This window comes from Miniopterus schreibersii (genome assembly GCF_964146895.1).
Source record: "Miniopterus schreibersii genome assembly, chromosome: 10".
Taxonomy (NCBI): Eukaryota; Metazoa; Chordata; class Mammalia; order Chiroptera; family Miniopteridae; genus Miniopterus; species Miniopterus schreibersii.
The window spans coordinates 50452647-50475847 of record NC_138110.1 but is presented as its reverse complement, the minus strand read 5'-3'; the positions used below and the strand labels follow the sequence as shown (position 1 = coordinate 50475847).

Sequence of the window (23201 nt, the reverse complement as noted above, 5' to 3'; positions counted from 1 at the left end):
CCAGCAGAAGAAATACAAAATATATCATCAGAGACTATAGCCAAACTGATGAAAACCAAAGGTACAAAAGAAATTTTTAAACCAGTTGGGAGGAATAAAAAGATATAAAGGAACAACAAAAATGACAAGTGACTTCCTATTGGAAATAATGAACACCAGAAGACAATGCTGAAAAGTGTTGAAAAGAAAAAAAAGGAACCTAAAGAAAAAACTCTCAATACCAGTCTATCCAGGAAAAAAAAAAAAAAAAATCTCTCAAAAATGAGGGTAAAATAAGATATTTTCAGATAAATGAAAGTGAAGAGAATCTTCCTGAAGACCTGTGTCTGTTTGGCTTTCTCCATGTGTCCAACACCCAGCATAGTGCCTGGCATGTAGAAGGTGCTCCATAAATATACACTGAATAGATGAGTACTATTTCTTTTTTTTAAAGGATGTTTTTATCAGGTTTGTTTTTTTTAAATATATCTTTATTGATTTCAGAGAGGGAGAGGGAGAGAGATAGAAACATCAATGATGAGAGAAACATCATTGATCTGCTGCCTCCTGCACGACCCCCTTGCCGGGGATCAAGCCCGCAACCCGGGCATGTGCCCTGACCGGGAATTGAACCCCGATTGCCTGGATCCTAGGTCGACGCTCAACCGCTGAGCCACGCCCGGCCAGGCGATGAGCACTATTTCTGCCTTTATGAGACTGTTACCTGCCCTGCCTGCTCTTCATCTAATAGCTGGACTCTGGGCCCTAGTTTAGGAAAGCTAACCGTTGGGTAATTTGCATCCTGATGAGACTCTGAGAGTATTTCACTACCCCGACCACATAAACAGCCTTAAAATACTAAGAACATCTGCCAAGTTGAAACCACCACCCTACTCTGCCTACTTCACCAGCCACCCCATCCCCTGGAAGTTCTCTCCTGTACTCGCACTTGACAAACAGGGACTTTGTACCGTGCATTGTACCTGAGCCCTCACTTAACTGTCTCACCTCCCACCTGGCACACCTCCTGCTTCTCTCACCTTTCCTGTGCCAGGCTTTCTCTTCAGGGGAAATTCCCTTGGCTGCTGATATCTAGAGTGAAGTCCAGAAGAATCTGCTGGGCACAAAGGGTAAGAGTGAAGCCCAGTTAGGATGGAAATGGCTCCCAGAGGGTGTCAGTTCAGAAGACAGGAGCTACCTGCCTCCCACTCAGCAGGGGAGTTTCAAGTGGGTAGGGTGGGGTGGGGTGGGGGGGTTTCAAGACAGCAAGAGTCCTTGTTTCCTCCCTTCTTTTGCCTTGGTGACAAGCGGGCTCCAGTCCACCAACTGCTGCCTCAGTCAAGGAAGCACAGTCTCCATAAGGTTTATTTTCTCTTCTAACTTCCACACCTAACAACTCCCAGTGTACACTGTCCCTCTAGTCCCCATACCCATGATGGGGTATTATCATTCTTGTCAATACCTCCTTTTTCTAGGATAGACTCTATTCATCTTGACCTTTTGGTGAACTCCTACCAAACCTTCAGGACCCCCGTTCAAAAGTCACCTGGTCAGTAGAGCTCTCCCTGACACACAGGCCTGGGACCCAACCCTAGCAGAATTCATTCTTTCCTTTATGCTCCCATAGCCCTTAATTCTTGCCTCTATAGCAGCCCACACCATAGAATATGTTATCCATTTAAGTCAAATGTTCCAAACTAAGGTGTCTTTGGGGGCCAGACAGGGAACATAAAATGCAGCAAGATGACAGAAAAGGATATCCTTCCTAAAGCAAATGTAATAAAAGACAAACCAGCAAATTGCCATTGTGTAGGCCAAACAAAACAGTTTACATAGTGGAAATTGTCCTAGTGTTGTCTGTACAGGGTCTCCCGGTCTGTAAGTCTGTCTCTCACCATTGAGAACATGCTCTTAAGGGGAGAGACCCCATCTTAACCCTCTGTGCCACCAGTAACCTGGCACACTGCAGGTACTAAACAAGGAAGGAATCCTTCTGAAGGCAGGTCCTGGTAGTCAGACCAGTGAGAGGGAGATCAGAGGAGCAGCAAGGCTCAAACTACTTTCCAGGGACTCTTGGTTGCTGTTCCTAATGGAATAAGTGTGTATGTGCCCAGGTGGGAAATCAATGCTGCTTATTAGGTCAAAAGCACACGTGATTGGCCCAGTGGTGGATTCCAACCTCATGAGCATCGTGGTGGAGACCGGTAACAGGACTGGGATGTTGTGGTGCCCAAGGGGCCCCGACTTGGGGCGGGAAGCAAGATGGGAGGCTGTAGACTCATTGTGGTGCTGGAAGGGGCCAGTCTGGAGACAGTCAAGGTAGGGAAGACTAATGAGCTGCTAAACTACGACAACCACAAGTCATGTTGTAGAATGGACAGAACCCTGGGGAAGTGAGGTAAGACATAGCTCACTAGAGTTTACTGATGCTGATGGACAGTCCCCTGAACCGAGCTGGCTTGCTGCAGGTTTATATCCATACACAGAAGAATGTGCTGATTGAAGTGAACCCCTGGACTCGAATTCCCAGAAACTTTGACCACTTTTGTGGTCTCACGGTTCAGCTTTTACACAAATGCAGTGTTCCAGCAGCTGATGGCCCCCAGAAGCTCTTGAAGGTAATTAAGAATCCAGTGTCAGATCACTTCCCAGTTGGATGCATGAAAACTGGTACTTCTTTTTCCATCCCAGTTGCTAGTGACGTGCAAGAGTTGGTGCCCAGCAGTGACCCTACTGTTTCTATGGTGGGGGCCTTTGCCCATGGCAAGCTCAATGTGGAGTATACAGAGAAAATATTGTCCATCAGCATCTAGCCCCTTTCTGCTGCCCTCACCTGCACCAAACTTACCACAGCCTTTGAAGAAGTATGAAGGGTCATTTGACAGTAGGACCTTGCTCTGAAACACAGAGACTGTTCACACTGCATCCCTTGACTCTTCCAACCCACTGCTGGAAGATGACCTTCCTGCACCAAGACTGTGGGATTAGTGGAAGCCGAGGCTATACATTTGCTATTTGTTTCTCTTATAAACACTGTTCTGGGGGCGGAGGGGAGCACACGTGATTAAGTTCCCAAAAACTGTGTCCAGCACTGTCCCACGGAATGGAACCAGAAGAGGATTTTATCTTAATAGTCTTTCTCCCGCCTGACAAAGCAGGCAGAGGGCAGTTCCTTGCTTCTTTATAGCAGAAAAAGACCTTGGAAAAATTAGTTCTCAGAACAAAACTCAAAAAACTGGTCAGATTGACCCAAATACAAGTTCCTGAGCTATTTTTCATGGTATCTTGGGATGTAGTGAGTCAAATCAGGAGGTGGAGTTTGCGGGCCATTCCTCCAGCCAACACTGCTGTCACTAACCTGCCTCTGTTCTCCAAGGGAAGGGAAGAGCAGAGCTTGGCCCAGGCTCACAAACAAGCCACAGCCTGAGCCATGGGTGCACCGTTACGAGGACAGTAGACACTGCAAAACTTCCTACGGTGTGTTAGTGGGATAAAGACACTCAGGTAGCTGGACACAGACCAAGTGAGGAAGAGAAAGGTGAGAACGCTGAGCTAGAAATACAGGGAGGGGCAAACAATGTGAACCTAACACAGCCGGTATTAGAGGGGCAAGCTGCTTCTCTGCAGTGGGCAGCAAGGCTGCGATGAACTCCTTTGAGCATAAATTCCTCAAGCCCCCTAAACATGAGAGATTATTTTCTTTGTCCTATGTCACAATGCAGCTCTCCTTGGTTGGTCCATCTGCGGTTTGAATGAGAGATCGGGAATCCTGACCTACTACTCCACCAGCCAAGTGATCAAGGATGGTCACAGTAGCTGGAGTCTGTTTCCTTACCAGTAACTTGGGAACAGCAGTGACCAGCTCCATTTTGCAGGGCCAGTAGGATCACAGGGTAAAGGTGGGGTTCTAACATGCTTTGAGAATCTTCAGGCTCTAACACTATTAGTGCTTCACATCTATTGGTCCATTTCATTCTTGAAATAGCCCTAAAAGATAAGTCTAATTACTTCTTAGATGAGAGGTCACAGGGTTATAAGAAAGTAGTATCAGAAGAGTTCCGTCTCCCCAATAAATTTAATTTAAAACAAGAAGAGTTCTGTGTGACCCCATACCCGATACTGTGTGAACAGCACCCCAACAAATCATGTCTATTGTTTTTGTTCCCAGAAATTTAACTGATGACTTATACCTCCTGCAGGAATTGGTCAAAACCTTTCCTGAATAGTCTTGGTGGGGAAAAGACACAAGGTGGGAAAGAACCCTCACCTCTGGCCAACGAGTCTTGCCTTGGTCACTCACAAAGGGCCACCAGCTAACCAGGGACCCCTTCTTTGCTCTCACAGGGAAGCTGAGAACATCACCAACCACCCAAGCCCTTCCTCTTCCTTGCCACCATCCAAACCATACTCACAGGCCCCTTTGAACACTACAGGAAAACATGGAGTGACTAAACCAAGGCAGGATACCAAAAGCCTTTCCATTTAATTCAGTCCAGTCAGGCACGGAGGAGTCAGCAACAAACAGGGTAGACAGCAAACTCCTCATGGCAACAATGTATGCTAAGAGCAAGTAACGAGAACATTCCTACAGACACAACTACAAATTCTGATTTCTTTGGTAAATGGTCTTGTGGAGCCCTCAGAGCCTCTGCAGTAATTCCCTGAAACCCAACTTGCTTCTTTTTTCTAACACTCCTCATAAGCAAGGACCTGGCCTACAGGGGGCTTGGATGCCAGATGTCCCAAAGTGAACTCTGCCTTCCCTCAAACTGTCCCTCTGATGCCCTGCTACTTGAATTAATGGAGAGTGGGCCAAGATGGAGGTTCATTCAGACTTGATCTCTTGGCTGCCCCATAGTCACTGCTGACTATGACTCCAGTTCATGTCAACCCTCAGGAAAAAACAGTGGGTCTCCCAGGCAAATCCTACCAGTGTGCTCCCTTAGGACAGTTGACACACCTTCAAGCATGATCAGAAGGCTGGTCCTGACCCCATCCATAGTCTCACTAACCCCACATTCCAACTACACTTGAAGTGGACAAACACACATACTTCCTCTTTCACACCTCCATGGTTTGTACATACATGACCTTGGTAGCAAAGTTCCTTCTGTTGGTCCCCATTGGGAAACTCTCACTTACCTTGCAGGGCCCAGCTCAAACCTCATTACCTCTATAACCTTGGGAAAAGCATACTGCTGCCTCCTCTGTGCCCCTGCAGCACTCAACACACATCCCTATGACAACCACAGGATCCTGCTTTGAGGGAACAGTACTAATTTTAAAAATTCAGTCCTGCTGTCACCACAATAAACACATATGTACTTTTTAGGCCATGTGTTCCAATTCTTGGGTCAGAAATTGCAGTTACTGCCCGGTGGCTTGGCTCAGTGGTTGAGCGTTGGCCTATAAACCAGAAGGTCATGGTTCAATTCCCCATCAGGGCACATGCCCAGGTTGCGGGCTCGATCCCCAGTAGGGGGCATGCAGGAGGCAGCCGATCAATGACTGTCTCATCATTGATGTTTATATATCTCTCTCCCTCTTCCTTCTTCTCTCTGAAATCAATAAAAACATATTTTAGAAAAAGAAAAAAAAGATGCCCAGCCAGCGTGGCTCAATGGTTGAGCATCAACCTATGATCTAGGAGACCATGGTTCGATTCCCAGTCAGAGCAAGTGTCCAGGTTGGGAGCTCGATCCCCAGTGGGGGGCATTAAGGAGGCAGCCGATCAACGACTCTCATCATTGATGTTTCTATCTCTCTCTCCCCTTCTCCCTTCCTCTCTGTGAAACCAATAAAGACATTTTTTTTAAAAAAAAAAGGAAGAGATTAGTCACTACAGCAACAGCATTAATATCATCCCATGCTAGCTATTGGTTTACACATCTGTTCCCCCAACATGATATTAGTTCCTAAAGAAGAGGGACTGTCTCTTAGTTACCTTTTTTCTCATCAGTGCTTATAATAATACCTGGGAAAGAACAGATACTTACAGAATGGATGAATAAACCATGAACTCTGCCATATAAAGATCTACCTAACATGTAGTTTATGTATCAGGGTGTCAGATGGTACCTTCTAGCTAACAACTATAATTAAACTCAACAGAGCACCTTCTAAGTTTCAGGCATTTTTCCCTTCTAATTCTCATTTCAGGGGAGAATCCAACATGGTGGCAGAGTAGGTGCAACCTACACTCAACTCCTTCCAGGACCAAACTGGAATTACAAATAAATTATAGGACAATCATCCTGAATAACCAACTGAAGATTAACTGAAGAGAAGTCTTATAACCAAGAATTTACATAAGAAGCCACATTGAGACTGCCCCAAACAGGTTGCCCAGGACCAGTCACAGGCAGCATCTGACACTGGCCAGCACTAGAGTCCCTCCCCAAGAGACCCAGAACCAACACACCCAGTGGCATCTTCAGACAATATCAGAGCAGGATCCAATAAGCTTCACAGGCAGGATATCCAAATAGAGATCTCAGCAGGCACCAAACCCTGCTGAGGCGAATTCTGTTTCATGTGGTCAGCACCTGCACAGCAGCTCGCATGCCATAGTCGAGGTTGAGTCTCACAGTCAGCCATTCTGAGGGTCAATCCCAAGCGCAAATAGGCCAGTAGCAATCAAGACTCAATTACATCAGAAGGGCCCACATAACCCACACAAGAAACATTCCTGGAGCTCCCAGCTCAAATGATGAATGAGACTGCACCACAGGACCCCACAGGACACCTACTACATAAGGCCACCCCACGAAGACTGGGAGTCATGGATTTCTCTAATACAACAAACACAGAGAGGCAGCCCAAATGGGACGACAAAGAAACAGGCCCCAAATAAAAGAATAGGAGAAATTACCAGAAAAAGAGCTAAATGAAATGGAGACAAGTAATTCATCAGATATAGAGTTCAAAGTAATGGTTATAAGGATGCTCAACAGCATGAAAAAGGACATAGAAACCATAAAAAAAGACCGGTCGGAAATGAAGAATACAATAACTTAAATGAAGAATACACTGGAAGGAAAAAACTGTAGGTTAGATGAAGCAGAAGATCAAATCAGTGATTTGGAAGACAAGGTAGAAAAAACACTCAGAGCAGCAAAAAGAAAAAAAAAAATTTTAAAAATAAGGATACTTTTAAGGGACCTTTGGGACATGAAGGGTAACAACATCTACCCCATAGGGGTACCAGAAGGAGAAGAGAGAGAGCAAGAGATTGAGAAACTATTTGAAGAAGTAATGACTGAAAATTGCCCTAACCTGGCAAAGGAAAGAGGCATACAAGTCCAGGAAGCATAGTGGGTCCCAAACAAGGTGAAGCCAAAGAGGCCCATACCAAGACACATCATTCTTAAAATTGCAAAGGTTAAAAACAAAAAGAAAATCCTAAAAGCCACAAGAGAAAGACAGTTACCTATAAGGGAGCTCCCCTAAGACTATCAGCTGATTTTGCAACAGAAATATTTCAAGCCAGAAGAGATTGGCAGGAAATATTCAAAGTGATGAAGAGCAAGGACCTACAACCAAGACTACTTTACCCAGCAAGGCTATCATTTAAAATTGAAGATGGCCCAGCCGGGTGTGGCCCAGCGGTGGAGTGTCCACCTAGGATCCAGGCGATCGGGGTTCAATTCCTGGTCAGGGCACATGCCTGGGTTTCAGGCTCGATCCCCAGTAGGGGGCGTGCAGGAGGCAGCCGATCAATGACTCTCTCATCATTGATGTTTCTATCTCTCTCTCTCCCTCTCCTTTCCTCTCTCTGAAATCAATGAAGATATATTAAATAAATAAATAAATAAATAAATAGAAGATGAAATAAAGAGCTTCCCAGACAACCAAACCAGAAATGTTAAAGGGACTGCTTTAATATGAAGAAGAAAAAAACAAAACAGAACAGAGGAACACAGCTAAAAAGCTAAACTTAAAATGGCAATAAATACATACCTATCAATAATCACTTCAAATGTAAATGGTTTATATGCTCCAATCAAAAGACATAGGGTAGCTGAATGGAGAAGAAAACAAACCCCATATATATGCTGCCCACAAGAGACCCACCTCAGCATGAAAGATACACAAAGGCTAAAAGTAAAAGGATGAAAAAGACATTTCATGCTAATAGAAAGGAAAAAAAACCTTGGGTAGCAATACTTATGTCTGACAAAATAAACTTTAAAACAAAGGCTATAACAGGAAACAAAAAAAGACTCTACATTATGTTAAAGGGGGGAATCCAACAATATGATATAACCTGTATAAACACTTATGCACCCAACAAAAGAGCACCTGAATATGTAAAGCAAGCCTTCATGAACATAAAGGAGAGATTGACAATAATACAGTCGTAGTAGGGGATTTTAATGCCCCATTGACATCAATAAATAGATCATCCAGATAGAAAATCAGTGAGAAGATGGTGGCCTTAAATGACATACTAGGATCAGACAAATTTAATAGATACTCCTAATCAAAATGTAAAACAAGCCCTTGTCAGTGTGGCTCAGTGGTTAGAGCATCAGCCTGCACACCGAAGGGTCGAAGGTTCAATTCCTGGTCAAGGGCACGTACCTAGGTTGCAGGTTTGATCCCCATGCCATGCAGGAGGCAACCTATTGATGTCTCTCTCACACTGATCTCTCTCTCTGTCCTTCTCCCCTATCCTTCCTCCCTTCCACTCTCTCTAAAAATCAGTAGAAAAATATCCCAGGGTGAGGATTAACAAAAAAATGTAAAATGCAAGTGATATATGATGGCCTATATATTAAACTGGTTCCAAACTTTTTCATACATACATGTGTGTATGTGTGTGTGTGTGTTGGTAGTGGTAGAGAGCATAATACAGCAACGAGGGAAAAGCACCAGACTAGGAGCTGGAAGCCTAGGTTCTATTTCAGACTTGTCACACACAGACCTTCATTTCCCCCTCAGTAAAATGGGGGGTCTCTCTCAGACGGCCACTGTGAGGATCAAGGGGAACAATGTATGAGAACAATGGTGTAAACAGAAGATTCAGTACATGTGGGAGGGAAAGCTGCCCTATTACTACTCAACTGTATGATTTCCTTATTCCTAAAGCATTGAAAGAAAACCATTTAGCACCAGGCCTCAACAAGGGCCTACCACAGGCCTAGTACTACACAAAGACCAATGGAATATAAAGAAAACCTGAAAGTGTTTAAAGACCAAAGAGATGAAAGTGAGGAAGAGACTGACATGTCAACATCTTGAGCTGTGATGTGGACCTGGCAAGGTGCTAAAGGCCTTCTGTGACTTGTGGAATCTCTGCCCACATACATCTCAGGGGCCAGGCCCTTGCCTTTTCTTACACAGAAAACCCTACATGGGTAAGTAAGACAAGGATTCTTTATTATTTTTTTTTTTAAATATATCTTTATTGATTTCAGAGAGAGGAAGGGAGAGGGAGAGATAGAAAAATGATGAGAGAGTTGTCATTGATCGGCTGCCTCCTGCACACCTCGAACTGGGGATCGAGCCCGCAACCTGAGAACGTGCCCTGACCGGGAATCGAACCACGATTTCCTGGATCCTATGTTGACGCTCAACGGCTGAGCCATGCCTGGCCGGGCAAGACAAGGATTCTTTTCTTCATTTCACTGATAGAGTAAGAGATCAGTGAAGTAACTTGCACAAGGCTGGTTGGGCAGCCCCACACTTCCTGTCTTCCCAGCCACTATATCTCTCAGGTGATTTCCACACCAACATCGGTTCCCAGCTACTGATGACCCGCTATACATTAGGTCCTTAAAGTTAGGGGGTTTGCAGGTGAAGCAGATTAAAAGCAGTGACGTCAGGTGCCCAAGGGCCTATGTGGCAAAGCAAAAATTTTAACCTGATGCCATTGGGCTCTAACACTGGCCCCCTTTCCACTGCCTTTCCCCTTCACATGGTGCCTCAGGACTTTGGGAAAACTTGAGAGGCAAGGCTTATTTTGCAATGAGGATGGTTGTCACTGATATCAAGAACAGATTTCTTGGGGGCAGCAGCGGCATAGAGGGGGTCAATGGGGGGGAAGGTGGAACATCTGTAATACTTTCAACAATAAAGATAAATTTTAAAAAAATATATTTCTTCAGACAACCAACATGACCTAGAACTTCTCTCTTACCTAACAGTCCCTTTGCTATCTCTGATCAAAACTGAAAAGTCAAACCAATTTTATCTAAATAGGAAGAGCACATTAGCAAAACCAGAACCTTGATTGGAAGGACTATGGATGCAAACTTTAAATAGAGGCTGGTTCTTTTTACCCCACCCCTACCCCCCCTTTTGGAAGCACCACAAAAACGACGATTGTAGGGCCAAGGGAAGCTTTATCCTGAAATCTGGAGGCCCAGGCCCAAGGGTGTAGACTTTACCTCTGTGAATGAGAGATCCAGCAGCATCCCCCAAAAGGGGAGAGTGAACCTGATGGACTAAATGGGGTACAATTCTACAAGGCTAACCACCTCTGTGTGTAAACTTGAGGTCTGCATTCCCAGTAATCGGCAAAAGAGTTTACATAATGCCTTCGTGTTGTCCCAGATAAGAGTGAGTAGAGGAGCAGTGAGAATGTTTTAAGGATTTAGAACCGACTGAAATTTCCTGGGGAACAGTGAGGCTGGGGAGTGAGCTGTGGGAGAGAGGCAGATTAAGAAATAATCTGTCTAAGCATGAGTGGACCTAGGGGATATTATGCTCAGTGAAATAAGTCAGACAGGGAAAGACAAATACCATATGACTTCATTTACATGTGGAATCTAAAGAACAAAATAAACAAACAAACAAAATAGAAATAGACTCATATAGATACAGAGAACAGACTAATGGTTGCCAGGGAGGAGGGGGATTGGGGGACTGGGTGAAAAAGGTGAAGGGATTAAGAAGTACAAATTGGTAGTTACAAAAATAGTCACTGGGATGTAAAGTACAGTATAGGGAATATAGTCAATAATATTGTAATTATGTACAGGGCCAAGCTGGAAATATTAGGGGGAACACTTTGTAAAATATATGCCTGTCTAACCACTATGCTATACGCCTAAAACTAATACAAAACAATAGTGAATGTAAACTATAATTGAAAAAAATTTTTAATTAAAAAAAGAACTAATTTGTCTAATCTAGGAAGAAAAATAATAACAGTAATAAAATACTTCCTTATAATTGTGATTCCTTGTTTTTATTTACAACAGCACTTTCAGAAATGGGTTAACACTGATTGCCTCTTATTAGAGGGCACTAGGTGGCTTGGAAGAACAAATGTGGAAAGAGATTTTATACTGTATGTTCTTTCATATCTTTGAAGTTTTGCAATTCTGAACCATGTGAATGAACTATCTATTCAAAAATATATAAAGAGGATTTTAAACTATTTTATGCATGTCCATAGTTTTGCAATAACCCTAAGAAGTAGGCAGAATGAAGACTATTAATCCCATTTTATAAATGCCAAGAATGGAAAAGGAGCTGGCCACAGCTGTGGTGGGGTTGGACATAAAACCCAGACCTTCAGACTCCTAATCCAGGGTTTTCTTTTAGAGACTCCACAATTTGAAACACTGGCAGCACCCAGATTCATTCTCGAAGTTCAATCCACGTGAGGTAGGGGACAGGAACCAACCACCACATACAGAGCCTTACTAACCAGCACAGCAGGCTATGTGAGCTGTTTGGGACTGGCTAGATTTCTGTTACCTGAACATCTGTTTAGCCTGAAATTCTTTGGGGTTTCAATCTTTGTAACTGAAAACCTATAAAATACCCAAGTCCATGTTCTTCTCTCAAAGTACGGTGGCCACAACTGCGCTTTTACTAGATTCATTAACTTGCAAGATCTCAGAGTCATCATTATAAACACAAAGGGACTCAGAAGGGTGGTCAAGTGTAAAAAAAGCATTGGGTTTAGAAGCCAGGCTGACTGGGTTCAAATCCTGGTTTTGCCACTGACGTGCATGTGGCCTTAGGCATGTTGGTCACTTCACTTATGTATTTTGGCCTCAGCTTCCTCTTTATAAAAATCAATTAACAGACATGTATTGAACACCACCTGTTTGATACTGTTGTAGGTACAGGGATTCATTGATTACACAAGACAGACTGGATCTCTGAACTTTTAAGGAGCTGAAACTGGACGAGACCAACAAACAAAATAATTTCAAGTCTTGGTAAGTGCTATGAACTCACCCCATAATGGAAAAGAGGGTCTGGGAGGCCAAAGAAGGCCTCTCTGAATAGGTGGCACTCTCAGTGGAAGCCAAATGATGAAGCAGTGGTCTCAAGCAGAGCCCCTTGGGACAGAGTGTGACAGGCAGGGGCAAAAATACAAAAGGCCTGAGGCAAGCATGGCTGAAGGACAGAAAGGGCTAGTGAGGCTGGAGAGTACTGAGAGAGGGGCACAAGGAGATAGATGAAGTCTGCAAGGCAGGCAGAGGCCCATTTCTTCAGGTAAGGAGTTTGGATGTTACTCTGGTTGCAATAGGAAGTGACTATATATAGAAATAAAGGGGTTTAATTAAATCTGTGTCAAACTTTTATTTTTTAGCAGTAGAACTCTTAAGTCAAATAAAAACAGGTGGGACCTTAATATAAAACTAAATAAAAGTAGTATTGTTGGGCCTGTGTGAGAAGCTCTTCTGAACCTGTGGTCTCTTGACCTTTCCCCCTTCACTCCACCATATCCCTAAGCACTGGAGCTCAGAGGAGCTGGAAAACCACAAGATGATCTATCTCTAAAGTTCCTTAAACTCTCTCTAACAAGAGCCATCATTACAGGAAAAGGAAGTTTAGGAGATCACACCAGATGCTTGTTGGACCCCGAACAGACCCTGGAAAGGTTTTAAACTAAATCCCTGATGTGGACATGCTTCTGTAGTAACAATAAAATCTGGCTGATCAAAGGTTCCAGGAAAATCACGTTGATGAAACCATAGGGACAGAAAACAGATCAGTAGCTGCCAGGGGCTGGGGTGAAGGGAGACAATAACACAAAAGGATACATGGGAATTTTCTGGGTTGATGAAAGTATTCTATACCTTGATTGTGGCTGTGGTTACAGGACTATATACGTTTGTCAAAGTTCACAGAATTGTACACCTAAAAATGGCTGGTTTACTGTATGTAAATTAAACTTCAATAACCCTATGTTTTTTAAATTACATTGCGGGAAGACACCTCAGAGTTATTTTACAGAAATAACTCATAAAATAAGAAAACAATCTCTTAGAGAGGAAAAATGACTTGCTCTTGATGAGTCAGTAGAACCCAGAAATCCTGACTTCAGAGATTGTCCCTCACCCACTACTAATTCAGAGCCTCTTCAGTGCACTGGGCTTCAGGTTTCTCTGACTGCAAAATGAGTAGGTAAGTAACTGCCAAAGGCTTTCCCACTCCAAACAATCGGATCTAAGGAGGAGGAGAAAGACCTCAATGCTTTGGAGTCAGAAAAACTAGAAGAAAAATTCCTACTTCTGTCACTCACTAGCTGTGTGCTCTGGTGCAAGCCTGTCCTGTGGGAGAAGGGGTTAATAATAAGAACACATCTATGAAATAGCTGGCAAACAGACTTTCAAGAAGGGCAATGGTTATAACTATTAAGGGTTTTACCATACCTACACTGTTCTCCTTTTCCTAGTCCCATCTGGCCGCTTCCTAAAAACAATCTGGAGGTGACCATAAGGAAAAGAAATAACGAACTGCCTGCTCTGCATTGCATAACCTGTGCTCCGGTTCACAGTACACCCTGGGCTCCAAAGGGGCACAGGTTGTTATCTGGCAGGGTAAACAGGAACACCCTGCCCCCTCCTTGACCACCATCATCATGGGTCACCACAAACACTGGAGTGGAAGCAGGCTGACAGCTTGCAAGGACACCACTGCTGATTATGCCTATATTTTAATACTCCACTTTCCCTGTGGCTTCTGGCATCATTACGGGGCACAAACTTGCCCACGGATATATTCCACCCATCCCACAGCCCTTCCCTGGCCACCTGCTCTAAAAGGAGTGGTCCCAAATAATGACTCAATGCTGCCGGCCACACATTGCTCTTTTTTTTTTTTTTCCTATCCCAAGGAGACCAAAAGCACACAGAAACCCAAGACTATTTTTAAAAAAAAACAACAAAAAACCCCTTCAGCCCTGGCCAGTGTGGCTCAGCTGGTTGAAGCATCATCCGCACACCAAAGGGTCTCAGGTTTCGATTCCCGGTCAGGGCACATACCTAGGTTGCGAGTTCGATCCCCAGTCTGGGCACTTATTGGAAGCAAATCGATGTTTCTCACTCTCCCTTCCCCTCTCTCTAAAAATCAATGAATATGTCCTCATGTGAGAATCAAAAAAACAAAACCTCCAGGCAGGTAGTTTCTGCTTCCTCTGTCTCATCTACTCTAGATTATTCTAGATGCACTGTGGTCATGTAAAGACTGTTGGCTTACTTTTTGTCCTTGAAGGGGCAGGAGGGAGGCAACACTGAGAAATTATCCAACTTTTGCAGGAACAAAGAGCCAAGTATCTGGGCCAGAGGCAACCATGAGCAGGCTACAGCAGACCAAGGAGGCAGAGACCCACAGCATCAGGACTCAACAACTCCAATCGCCCTCGCTCAACTTCTAGAAAACAGAGAGATAACCTTTGCCCTGTACTTGCCCCTGCCCAGTGCTCTTAAGAGTTGTCCTGGAGATAAGTGAACTCAAAACCATGAAAGAAGGAAAAGGATTTCTGTACAGCGCAGTTAAGTAAAGTTACTGTGCAAGAAAGAACAATGCTCTGCCCTGGTCTTGGTCTTAGTCTCTGTTAGAGAGGGCTGACACCCAGGTTAAGAAATTCTGATTCATAATCACAAATATTATTTATCAAACCACTGCCTGAACTCTGTGGCAACTACATCCTGCTGTTTCTATTCCAAGCCAGTGCCAAAGGTCCTCTTCCCTACCTTCCTGTATCTGTGAAATTTTCAGTTTCTATCAAACTCCAGCTGGGGGAGGGGACCCAGCGCTGGCCTTAGACGAGTAAAGTTCCACCACCAAGTCCACAAAGAGACTGCAGAGAGGCGTGGCCAGGCCGGAAATTCTGACAAAAAGTTTGGGCCCTCCGGTCCTAGAAGCAACTACTTCCTGATCCTTCCTGGTCGTGGGGCGGGTGTAGTTTTCTGGCCCGGTCATCCACCCGGGGGCCGAGCGCGGGGCTTCGGACGCGCTGGGGACGAGTCGGGCCGGCCAGGTGTCCATCAGGCCCCGGCACTCTGAGGCGCTCAGCTGCCTTCCAATTATGTTGGAGCAAAGTAAAGGGTGTGAGCTCGCGAGGGCGGAGCCTCCTCCTCGCACTAGCCCCTACGAGCGCGCGCGCGCGCGCGCGCGCACACACACACACACACACACACACACACACACACACACACACACACACACACTCACACTCACACTCACACCCCCCAAGGCCGGAGCTTTGCGGACCGTACCTGGCTCAGACCCCAAGGCCCAGGCCTCCTCCGACAGGAGGAGGGGAAAGGAAAAGCAAAAGGGATTTGCCAGACACCTCAGAACTATCTTGGACGCTAGGTACTGAGGGAGCAGAACAACCCCCGCCCCCGCTGAGGGAGACCCTTCCAGGGGTCCTGGCCAACCCGAGCGCACGTCGGAGCCCGGGCTGCGCAGTGGCCGAAGAGGGCCAGGCCACCCCGCGCGGGGACCCCAGGCCGGGCCTCCCACCTTGACCCGCTTGCCCTGGATCTCCAGCGTCTTCATGGTGAAGTCGACGCCGATGGTGCTGCTCTGGCGCTCCGAGAAGGCGCCGGTCTTGAAGCGCTGCACCACGCACGTCTTGCCCACGCTCGCGTCGCCCACCAGCACCAGTTTGAACAGGAAATCGTACTGCTCGTCTGGGTCTCCCGGGCCCGGCCCCGCCATGGCCTCGCGGGAGCCAAGGACCAGCGCTCCGGACGCTGGGGGCGGCCTGGGTTCACGGAAGCCACAGGCGCCAGGCGACGTGGAGCCGCCCCAACACCTGAAGCTGGGGCGCTGCCGATCGCCGGCCCCGGTCCGCCCCGGCCGGCCCTCCGCCCCGCCCCGCCCCGGCCGGCCCTCCGCCCCGCCCCGCCCCGGCCAGCCCGAAGCCCGCCGGCCCCGGCTCCGCCCCGACTCCCGGAGCCCGGAATCCGCGAAGCTCGCTGCTGGCCCTGGGTTCCGCGCCAGGCCAGTCAGGCCCTCAGGTCGGCCCTACGCACCGCCCCCAGCTCCGCCCCCGCCCTCAGCACCGCCCACTTCCAGACTCCGCCCTCGGCACCGCCCCCAGAACTCGCCACGCCCCCTCCGCATGTTTATCCCGCCCTCCGCCCCGCCCCAAAGCCCCTGCCCACCTCAGACCCCTTCCCAGCTAAGCTCTTGTACAGCCCAGACCCCAGATGCTGTCTAGTGCCTCCCGTCCCTCCTCTCCCTTCCCCAGGCCTGGCCAGCCTGCCTGGGGTCACCCACCTGCTGCTCTTCCACAGTCAGAAGCAGGCTCTTGGGAATGGTGGAGTCTCTGGGCCTGTTAACCCAGCACTTGGACCCAGAATGTCCTCTAGAGTGATCACTGGGGAAGTGGGCAACCACACCAGTGTCACCTTAGTGCTCACACTAACAGGCCAACGATGCAGAATCCCTCTAACGGAGAATGGAGTAGGTAGCATTTTCCCACACTGAAGAAGGAAAAGGCCTGGCAGCACATTGCAAGGGAAAAAGGCGGCCAAGATACTAAGCTGGCTACAAAACAGGCAAGGAGGCCAGAGTCCTTGTTGGAGAGGCACCTGAAAGCTGTGGCTCAAGATGACCTCCCAGGACTCTGGGGAGAAGAGAATTAGGGAGTCTCATTTGGTGGAAGGCTAAGTCAAAAAGAGTAGTTGGGAGATCACAACCCCAAAAGGCAACCTAGCAGTTGAAGCAGCTGCTCGAATGTCTCAGAATAGGCTGGCTCAGTTGGTGTTAGGGGTCCAGTTGGGGGAACTAACGCAGCTGAGAAGCACCAAAGATTGGCCTGAGCAGAGGAATAAAGGAGGTCCATTGTCAGTTTTGCAGGGTAGACCAGCTCCCAAGATAGCCCAGTGAACCAGGGATCCTCAGAGAAATGATATTCAAACATCTATAAGAAGCTTAAAATAGGTCAAATAGAACTATTTCCCAAAGGGCTTTCCAAACTATCAAGGTGAAAGGGAATTGAGAACACTCCTGCCTGATAATAATTCAATAAGCTTGATTAATGCCTGCTTGGGTCAGGTATTGTTCTAGGGTTTTGGAATATATCAGTGAACAAAGCAGACAAAAATCCATACCCTCCCCAGTAGAAAAGGGAAGAGGGCCTCCTTGTAACTTAAGGAGACCACAGAGAACAAGTCCACCAGGACCCCTCACCAGCTTACTGGCCAAGTGAGGAAGAGGCTGGATACGGAGGCAAAGGTAGACCTATGGTAAAGGTGCAAGAGTTATTTGTTCTGGAAGAGTTTGAATTCCACTGCCATGGGAAATATCCAACAGTACTAGACAGGCAACCCCAAAGTGCCATGGAAAAGCAATTCTGGGAGCACAGCTTTGGTATGTCAGACAGGCACAGACAGCTGGAGCAGCAGGAAACAGCCTCCATTCAAAATGTGTAGCAGTTCTGGCGGGAGTGTCTCAGTTGGTTGGATGTCTTTCGTGCGCAGAAAGGTTGCTGGTTCTATTCCCAGTCAGGGAACATGCCCAGGTTTCAGGCTCCATCCCCAGTATGCATGCAGGAGGAAGCCAATTGAAGTTCCACCCTCACATCGATGTTTCTCTCTCTTGCTCTCTTTGAAAATCAATTTTTAAAAATTTAAAAAAACAGGGAGTAGCTGATGAGATGGAATGGGGTTGGCTCTGGGAAGGTGGGATATGTCAAAGTCTAGAATCCCAGCCCGGCTGGGAATGGCTCAGCGGTTGAGCATCAACCTAGGATCCAAGAGATCACGGTTCAATTCCTGGTTAGGGCACATGCCCAGGTTGCAGGCTCGATCCCCAGTAGCAGGCATGCAGGAGGCAGCCGATCAATGAAGACTCTCTCATCATTGATGTTTCTCTCTCTCCCTCTCCCTTCCTCTCTCTGAAATCAGTAAAGATTTTTTTAAAAGATGAGAAAAAAAAACCCAGAATCCCAGAAAACAACATCTGCATCCAGCTCAGAGTGGCTACCCAAAGCACAAGGTGGATAGAGGGAAGAGAAAGATGAGTCCAGGAGCCAGAATGAGACAATGCTGTCACCAATTGGAGGCATGAGGAGAGGAAGGAGGAATGTTGAATATTGCTAGATGGGGTGGACAAGTGGCTAGAGAGCCCAACTGGCCTTTACATTAGCCTTGCCTGGAATTAGTTTGGGATGGGGTGGTGCATATTGGTTTTGGCATGGATTTTGCCAGAGAGCGCAACCACCACTTGCATTTGTAGGGTGATGGAAATGTTCTAAAACTGGACTGTCCTGAGTGTTATGTGACTCAGGAAATTTATCAAAATCCTTAAAATGTACATTTATAATAGGTGAGTTTTATGGTATGCATATTATACATCAATTAGCTATTAAAAAAACACACACACCTGCATTTCCTCTCTTTTAGTGGTAAATTCCTGGATAGCACAGTGGCATTTTATCTAAAATTGAATTATGCTTGTTTAAAATAGAGGAACTTGAAAACATTTTTGAAGTTTCACTTAATTTGAAATAACACACATCTCAATTTTTTTTTTAATGTATCAAGAATTTAACATCCTTAAAGCTAATGGCCGGTAGGCTGAGTGAAAGTGAATTTTAACTATGTTTGAGCTATTGCCATGGCACTATCCTAGCTGTAACATCTGTAGCACGTGCTGTAACAATGTTCTGTGAATCAGAACTCCAAATGGTTAGAGAGACAAGTGTCATCTTTCTCCTCCTTCCTTCCTTTCTCCCTCCCTCCTTTCCTTCCCTTTTTCCCCCCACCTTTTTCTTTCTACAGTCACCATAATTATAGCCTCTAACAATATCATCCACTTTGTCTTTTTATTTGACAGTGACCAGACTAGTTCTGATAATGTGCCCCCAATTAGAAATAAAGGTGAAAACATCATGAAAAAGACCAGGCACCAAACATGATACCACTGCATTCTTAATATAGGAGTGCTTGATGCAAAATATTAGACAACTAAAAGCATCAAGAAAGCAAACTGCTGCCGCAGTTGCAGACTTAATTGTCCTGGGCTGATATTGGCTGAGGTCTGGGAAGTCTCCCTCCCAGGCAGTTCTCAGTGCACCTGGTGGCCAACAAAACTGAAGCCATCCCACTCTCCCTTCCCAGACACCCAAAATGTCATAAACACGAATCCAATGAACCCCAGGCCTCCATTTCTGTTTTGGGGGGGTTTTGTTGTTTTGCAGCAAAGCAAGCAAAACTTTATTGGCCACAACAAAAGCACACTCAGGACAGTGGAACAAGGAAGGGCTTAGGGTAGAAGCAACAACAGGAGAACCTAGGCTGGGCTGCTTTGGCTCACTGGGAGCTCAGAAAAAAGGGGCCTTGAAGACAGGTTCAGGGGGTTAGCTGGGTACAAGATGCCACTGCCCATTGCTCCCCCGGTTGCAAATCTAGTGGAGTCCCTTACAGTTTAGGAGATGTGTGCCTGTGGGGGAAGTAGAGGAGGAAGGGAATGGCTCGGGGGTGTGTCCCAGAAGGAGAGTGCACGTTTCTGTTGATGGTACCCATCTCATACTTGAGGCTCTGACTGAAAATATGGGATTATCTGGCTCTCAGCACCCCTACTTGAACCTCCCCCAACCCCCCTGCTACTGTCAGACCCCTCTATCCCCGAGGACTGCCCTAGCTTCCTCCCTTCTCAGCTTCTAGGCCCTGCAGCCCCCCTATCCTCCCACCAAATGGGCCTACTAGAAGTGCTCTTACCTGTCTACCCCCCTGCTCAGACTTCAATGACAAGCCCAGACCCTCCAGACCTTCCAAAGCCCCTATACATTCAAGGCCCACCTTACCTCATCTGGTCCCCAAATCATCTGGTCCCCTGCCATGAAGCCCCTCCCCCTATTTCCCAGGCCCTCAAATTTGCCATTGTGGGGGTTTAGAATGAGCCACCCCAAGGTGTAACTCAGTGGTATGCAATTACTTTGAGCTAAAAACAATTCTACCATCAGGCTCAGAAGAAACTTCTACCCCTCCTTTTAACTACCTAGAACTTGAATCAGGGACCTTGCCCAAAATAAATGATCAGATCTAACTTCTTTTGACTAGTCTATAGGTCAGGGTAAACTTCTGTTTACTAAATGTGTTTTTGTTATCATTCTGCAATGACCCATTGAAGCCTCCAAAACTGTTGACCTCATCCCTAGCTCAGTCTTATATACCCAGGTTCCTTTTCTGTCTCTGAACCTCACCTGCACATGGAGTCTGTCATGTATGCAAGGTTCCCATACATATGTATTAAATTTGGTTGTTTTCTTTTGCTAAACTGTCTCATGTCTGTTTGATTATTAGACCAGCCAAAAGAACCTTGAGAGTAGAGAGGTTTGTTCTTCCCCCACACATTTTCACAGAATCCTATATGGCCCAGCCAGAGACCTGGGAGCAGATCTGCCCTCCACACTCATCTTAGTGAGGTGGAAACCCAGGCTCGGTGACTTGCAGAAAAGTACCCTGTGCAGGAACTCTGCAGCACAAGGTCGGTTCTACAGAACACATTACCTCTATGGTGGTGGTTTTTTGTTTTGGGGGGTGGGGGGCTAAAGCAGGAGGGAGGCAGATGTGAAAATGCCTGAAGGCCTAGGGTGCCACTTCTCGTCTCCCAGTGGATCTGTCTCATGAGTCAAGCAGTACCTGCTGGAAGTTAAGAGAATGCCTGATGACACCAGGCGGGATCCTGCTGCATTAATATGAACAGGGGCAAGAATCCCACCCCTGTCCTCTTGGGGCTTTGGGAGAAAGCAATAAGATGCCACTGTCCTCTTCTCCAGCACAGTTGTAGAGGATGGGAGTTTGAGTAAGGCATTTGATGAGGCAACAAAACCAGCCCTTTGCTTCTCCACGGCAGGCCTGTCCCTCTCACAGCAGCCCAGGCTGTGGAAGAAAGTTGGCTGGGCATCGTTCCATACACCGAAAGTTTGCTGATTCGATTTCCAGTCAGCGCACATGCCAGCGCTGCAGGCTGAATCCCTGGTAGGGGGCATGCAGGAGGCAGCCAACTGATGTTCCACTCTTACATCAATGTTTCGCTCTCTCCCTTCCTCTCTCTCTAAAAATCAATTAAAAAAAAAAAATCTTAAAAAAAAAAAAAGTTTTAATCTCTTCCTTGTTTATAAATTACCCAAAGCAGGAGCATGTGAAGTAAAGTCAGGGGGCAGAGTGCAGGGGGTCAGGGTGCAGGGGAGGGAGGGCAGTATGAGGTCTAGGTGCGGCTGATACGACAAATCTTAAAGCAAAGCAAAAGGAAGATTGATGTTTTAGGCTCAGAGGAGGACCGGTGGGGGGAGGGAGGGGAAGGAAGTCCATGGAAATGTGTATGTGGAAAGTTGCCATTTTGGAAACTGTGGGCAGAGCCAAAGCTAATGCAAACCATGAAACAGGTGTGGTCAAACAAAGTCTCCTGACACTGAGCAATGAACTGGGCCAAGGTGACCACATCCCCACCAGTGGTCACACCCACCAAGGCAACTCAGATTTCCCTGATGTTCCTGGCCTAGGGTGGGAGCTCTGCAGAGATCTCATTTTTGGGGTCTCCAGCAGACAAGTAGCCAGGAACTGTGGGGCAGGAAGAAGCCTGGGATGGGTCCCATCTCTGTCAGGGACAACAGCAGGATGTCAGGCAAGGTGACTCTGAACTCAGGGCCTCAGTTTTCTCAGACTTAAGACACTTAATTCCTGTCCTGTCTGGATCCAGGGAAGCCATGATGAGATCCTGGTGGGGAGGGGCTTTGTAAACTTCATGAAGGGCTGGAGCAGGGGCTCCGGCTTCTGTCTCTGTCTCTGTCCCAGGTGGTTTAGAAGGCTGCTGAGTTCCCTTGACTGAATGAGGAAGGCCCGGAGCCCTGGAAATTCCAGATGGGCCACACTACAGGCACTTGCCAACTACCTTTTCCAGGGAGAAGAAACACTATTGTCTGAACGTCCTACTCTCAGTGAATGCAAGGCAGCCCCAAGCCCATGTGTGACCCTTGAAAGAAAAACCCATACTGGGTTCATCTGAGCTAAACACCCCACACCTGCCTGTCCCAGAGGCTCTGATGTGGGTCAGGCTGTCCCAAGGGTTCTTCCTTTTCTCTGCCTACACCAAGGACTGCCCAGAACCCAGGGCAAACTCACAGGTGCAGTCCTGGACTTCAAAGCAAGAAAACTGAGGCCAGGGACCCAGAAGGACTTGCTCAAAGCCCCCACTTATTAGCTCCTGAGCCCTCCCAACCCCCTAGCTTGGGCCAGGCCAGGGCTAGGTGCTGGGTCCCAGAGCTGAATCTGACTCTGCTCCACTCCCAGAGGTCCAACCTCAACCCCTCCCTGTACCCTGCACACATTTGCTCAGAGGCTTGGCTGGGCGTGGGGGGCCACCAGCACTTCCTTCAGAGAAGCCAGGAACAGGGTGCCCCTGACTGTTATGTCCCCTCTCCTCATCCTCACAGCTCTGAAGTCCCTCGTTACCTTCTCCACATGGTCACTTCCCACTCCACCCAGCCTCTGCCTAGTCTCTGCCCAGCCTCTGCCTGACCTGGCTCCTGCCTCCAGTCTCCACACCTGACTGTAGGCCACACACTGACCAGGTCACCCCCTTGCTCAGATGGTTCCCTGCTGCTCTCAAGTCTTTTTTAAGAGGGCTCCCAGGACCATCCATGGCCCAGCTGCACTCTCCCCAGCACTTGCCACCCAAGCCACACATGACCCTGCCATTTCCACAATGTGCTGCTTCCAGGCAAGCAGTCCATCCCCCGCTCACCTGAAGAACCAAACCCCCTGCTGTGTAAAGGGCTTTTCCAGCAGGACTTCCTGTTCACATACAGCATGATCTGGGGCCCCGACCCCTAGGACAACCTTCTGGTCCTGACACTGACTCTCAGACTCCCAGGATCCTCTGAGGATGGGGAGGCCCCTGCCACTGCCCTAGAGGCTGCAGCCTCTGCTGTCAGTTCTCCCCCCTGGAAAGAAAAGACCCAGCTCAGATGGCAGGTTTGGATCTACCTGGTGCTTCCTGGGCATCCATGG

At 47.1% G+C, this 23201-nt stretch overlaps 1 protein-coding gene and 1 pseudogene across 6 annotated transcripts in view; one reads left to right on the top strand and one right to left on the bottom strand.

Moving 5' to 3' along the window:
* Positions 1-16152, bottom strand: part of RAB43 (RAB43, member RAS oncogene family) — a 31273-nt gene extending 15121 nt beyond the window's left edge. Inside the window, exon 1 of one of the 5 annotated variants that reach the window (XM_081148945.1) lies at positions 15700-16152. In XM_081148945.1, the coding sequence (XP_081005071.1) occupies positions 15700-15897 (198 nt within the window). In that variant the 5' untranslated portion in view covers positions 15898-16152. Of the gene's footprint in view, positions 1-15102; positions 15242-15699 lie in introns of those variants that run through there. The other 4 variants (XM_081148940.1, XM_081148944.1, XM_081148943.1 and 1 more) reach the window with 4 other exon arrangements.
* LOC308562915 (ribosomal RNA small subunit methyltransferase NEP1 pseudogene) lies at positions 2395-2792 on the top strand (annotated as a pseudogene). Its single transcript has one exon. The product of its transcript is annotated as a ribosomal RNA small subunit methyltransferase NEP1 pseudogene (transcript).
* Positions 16153-23201: the final 7049 nt, after the last annotated feature.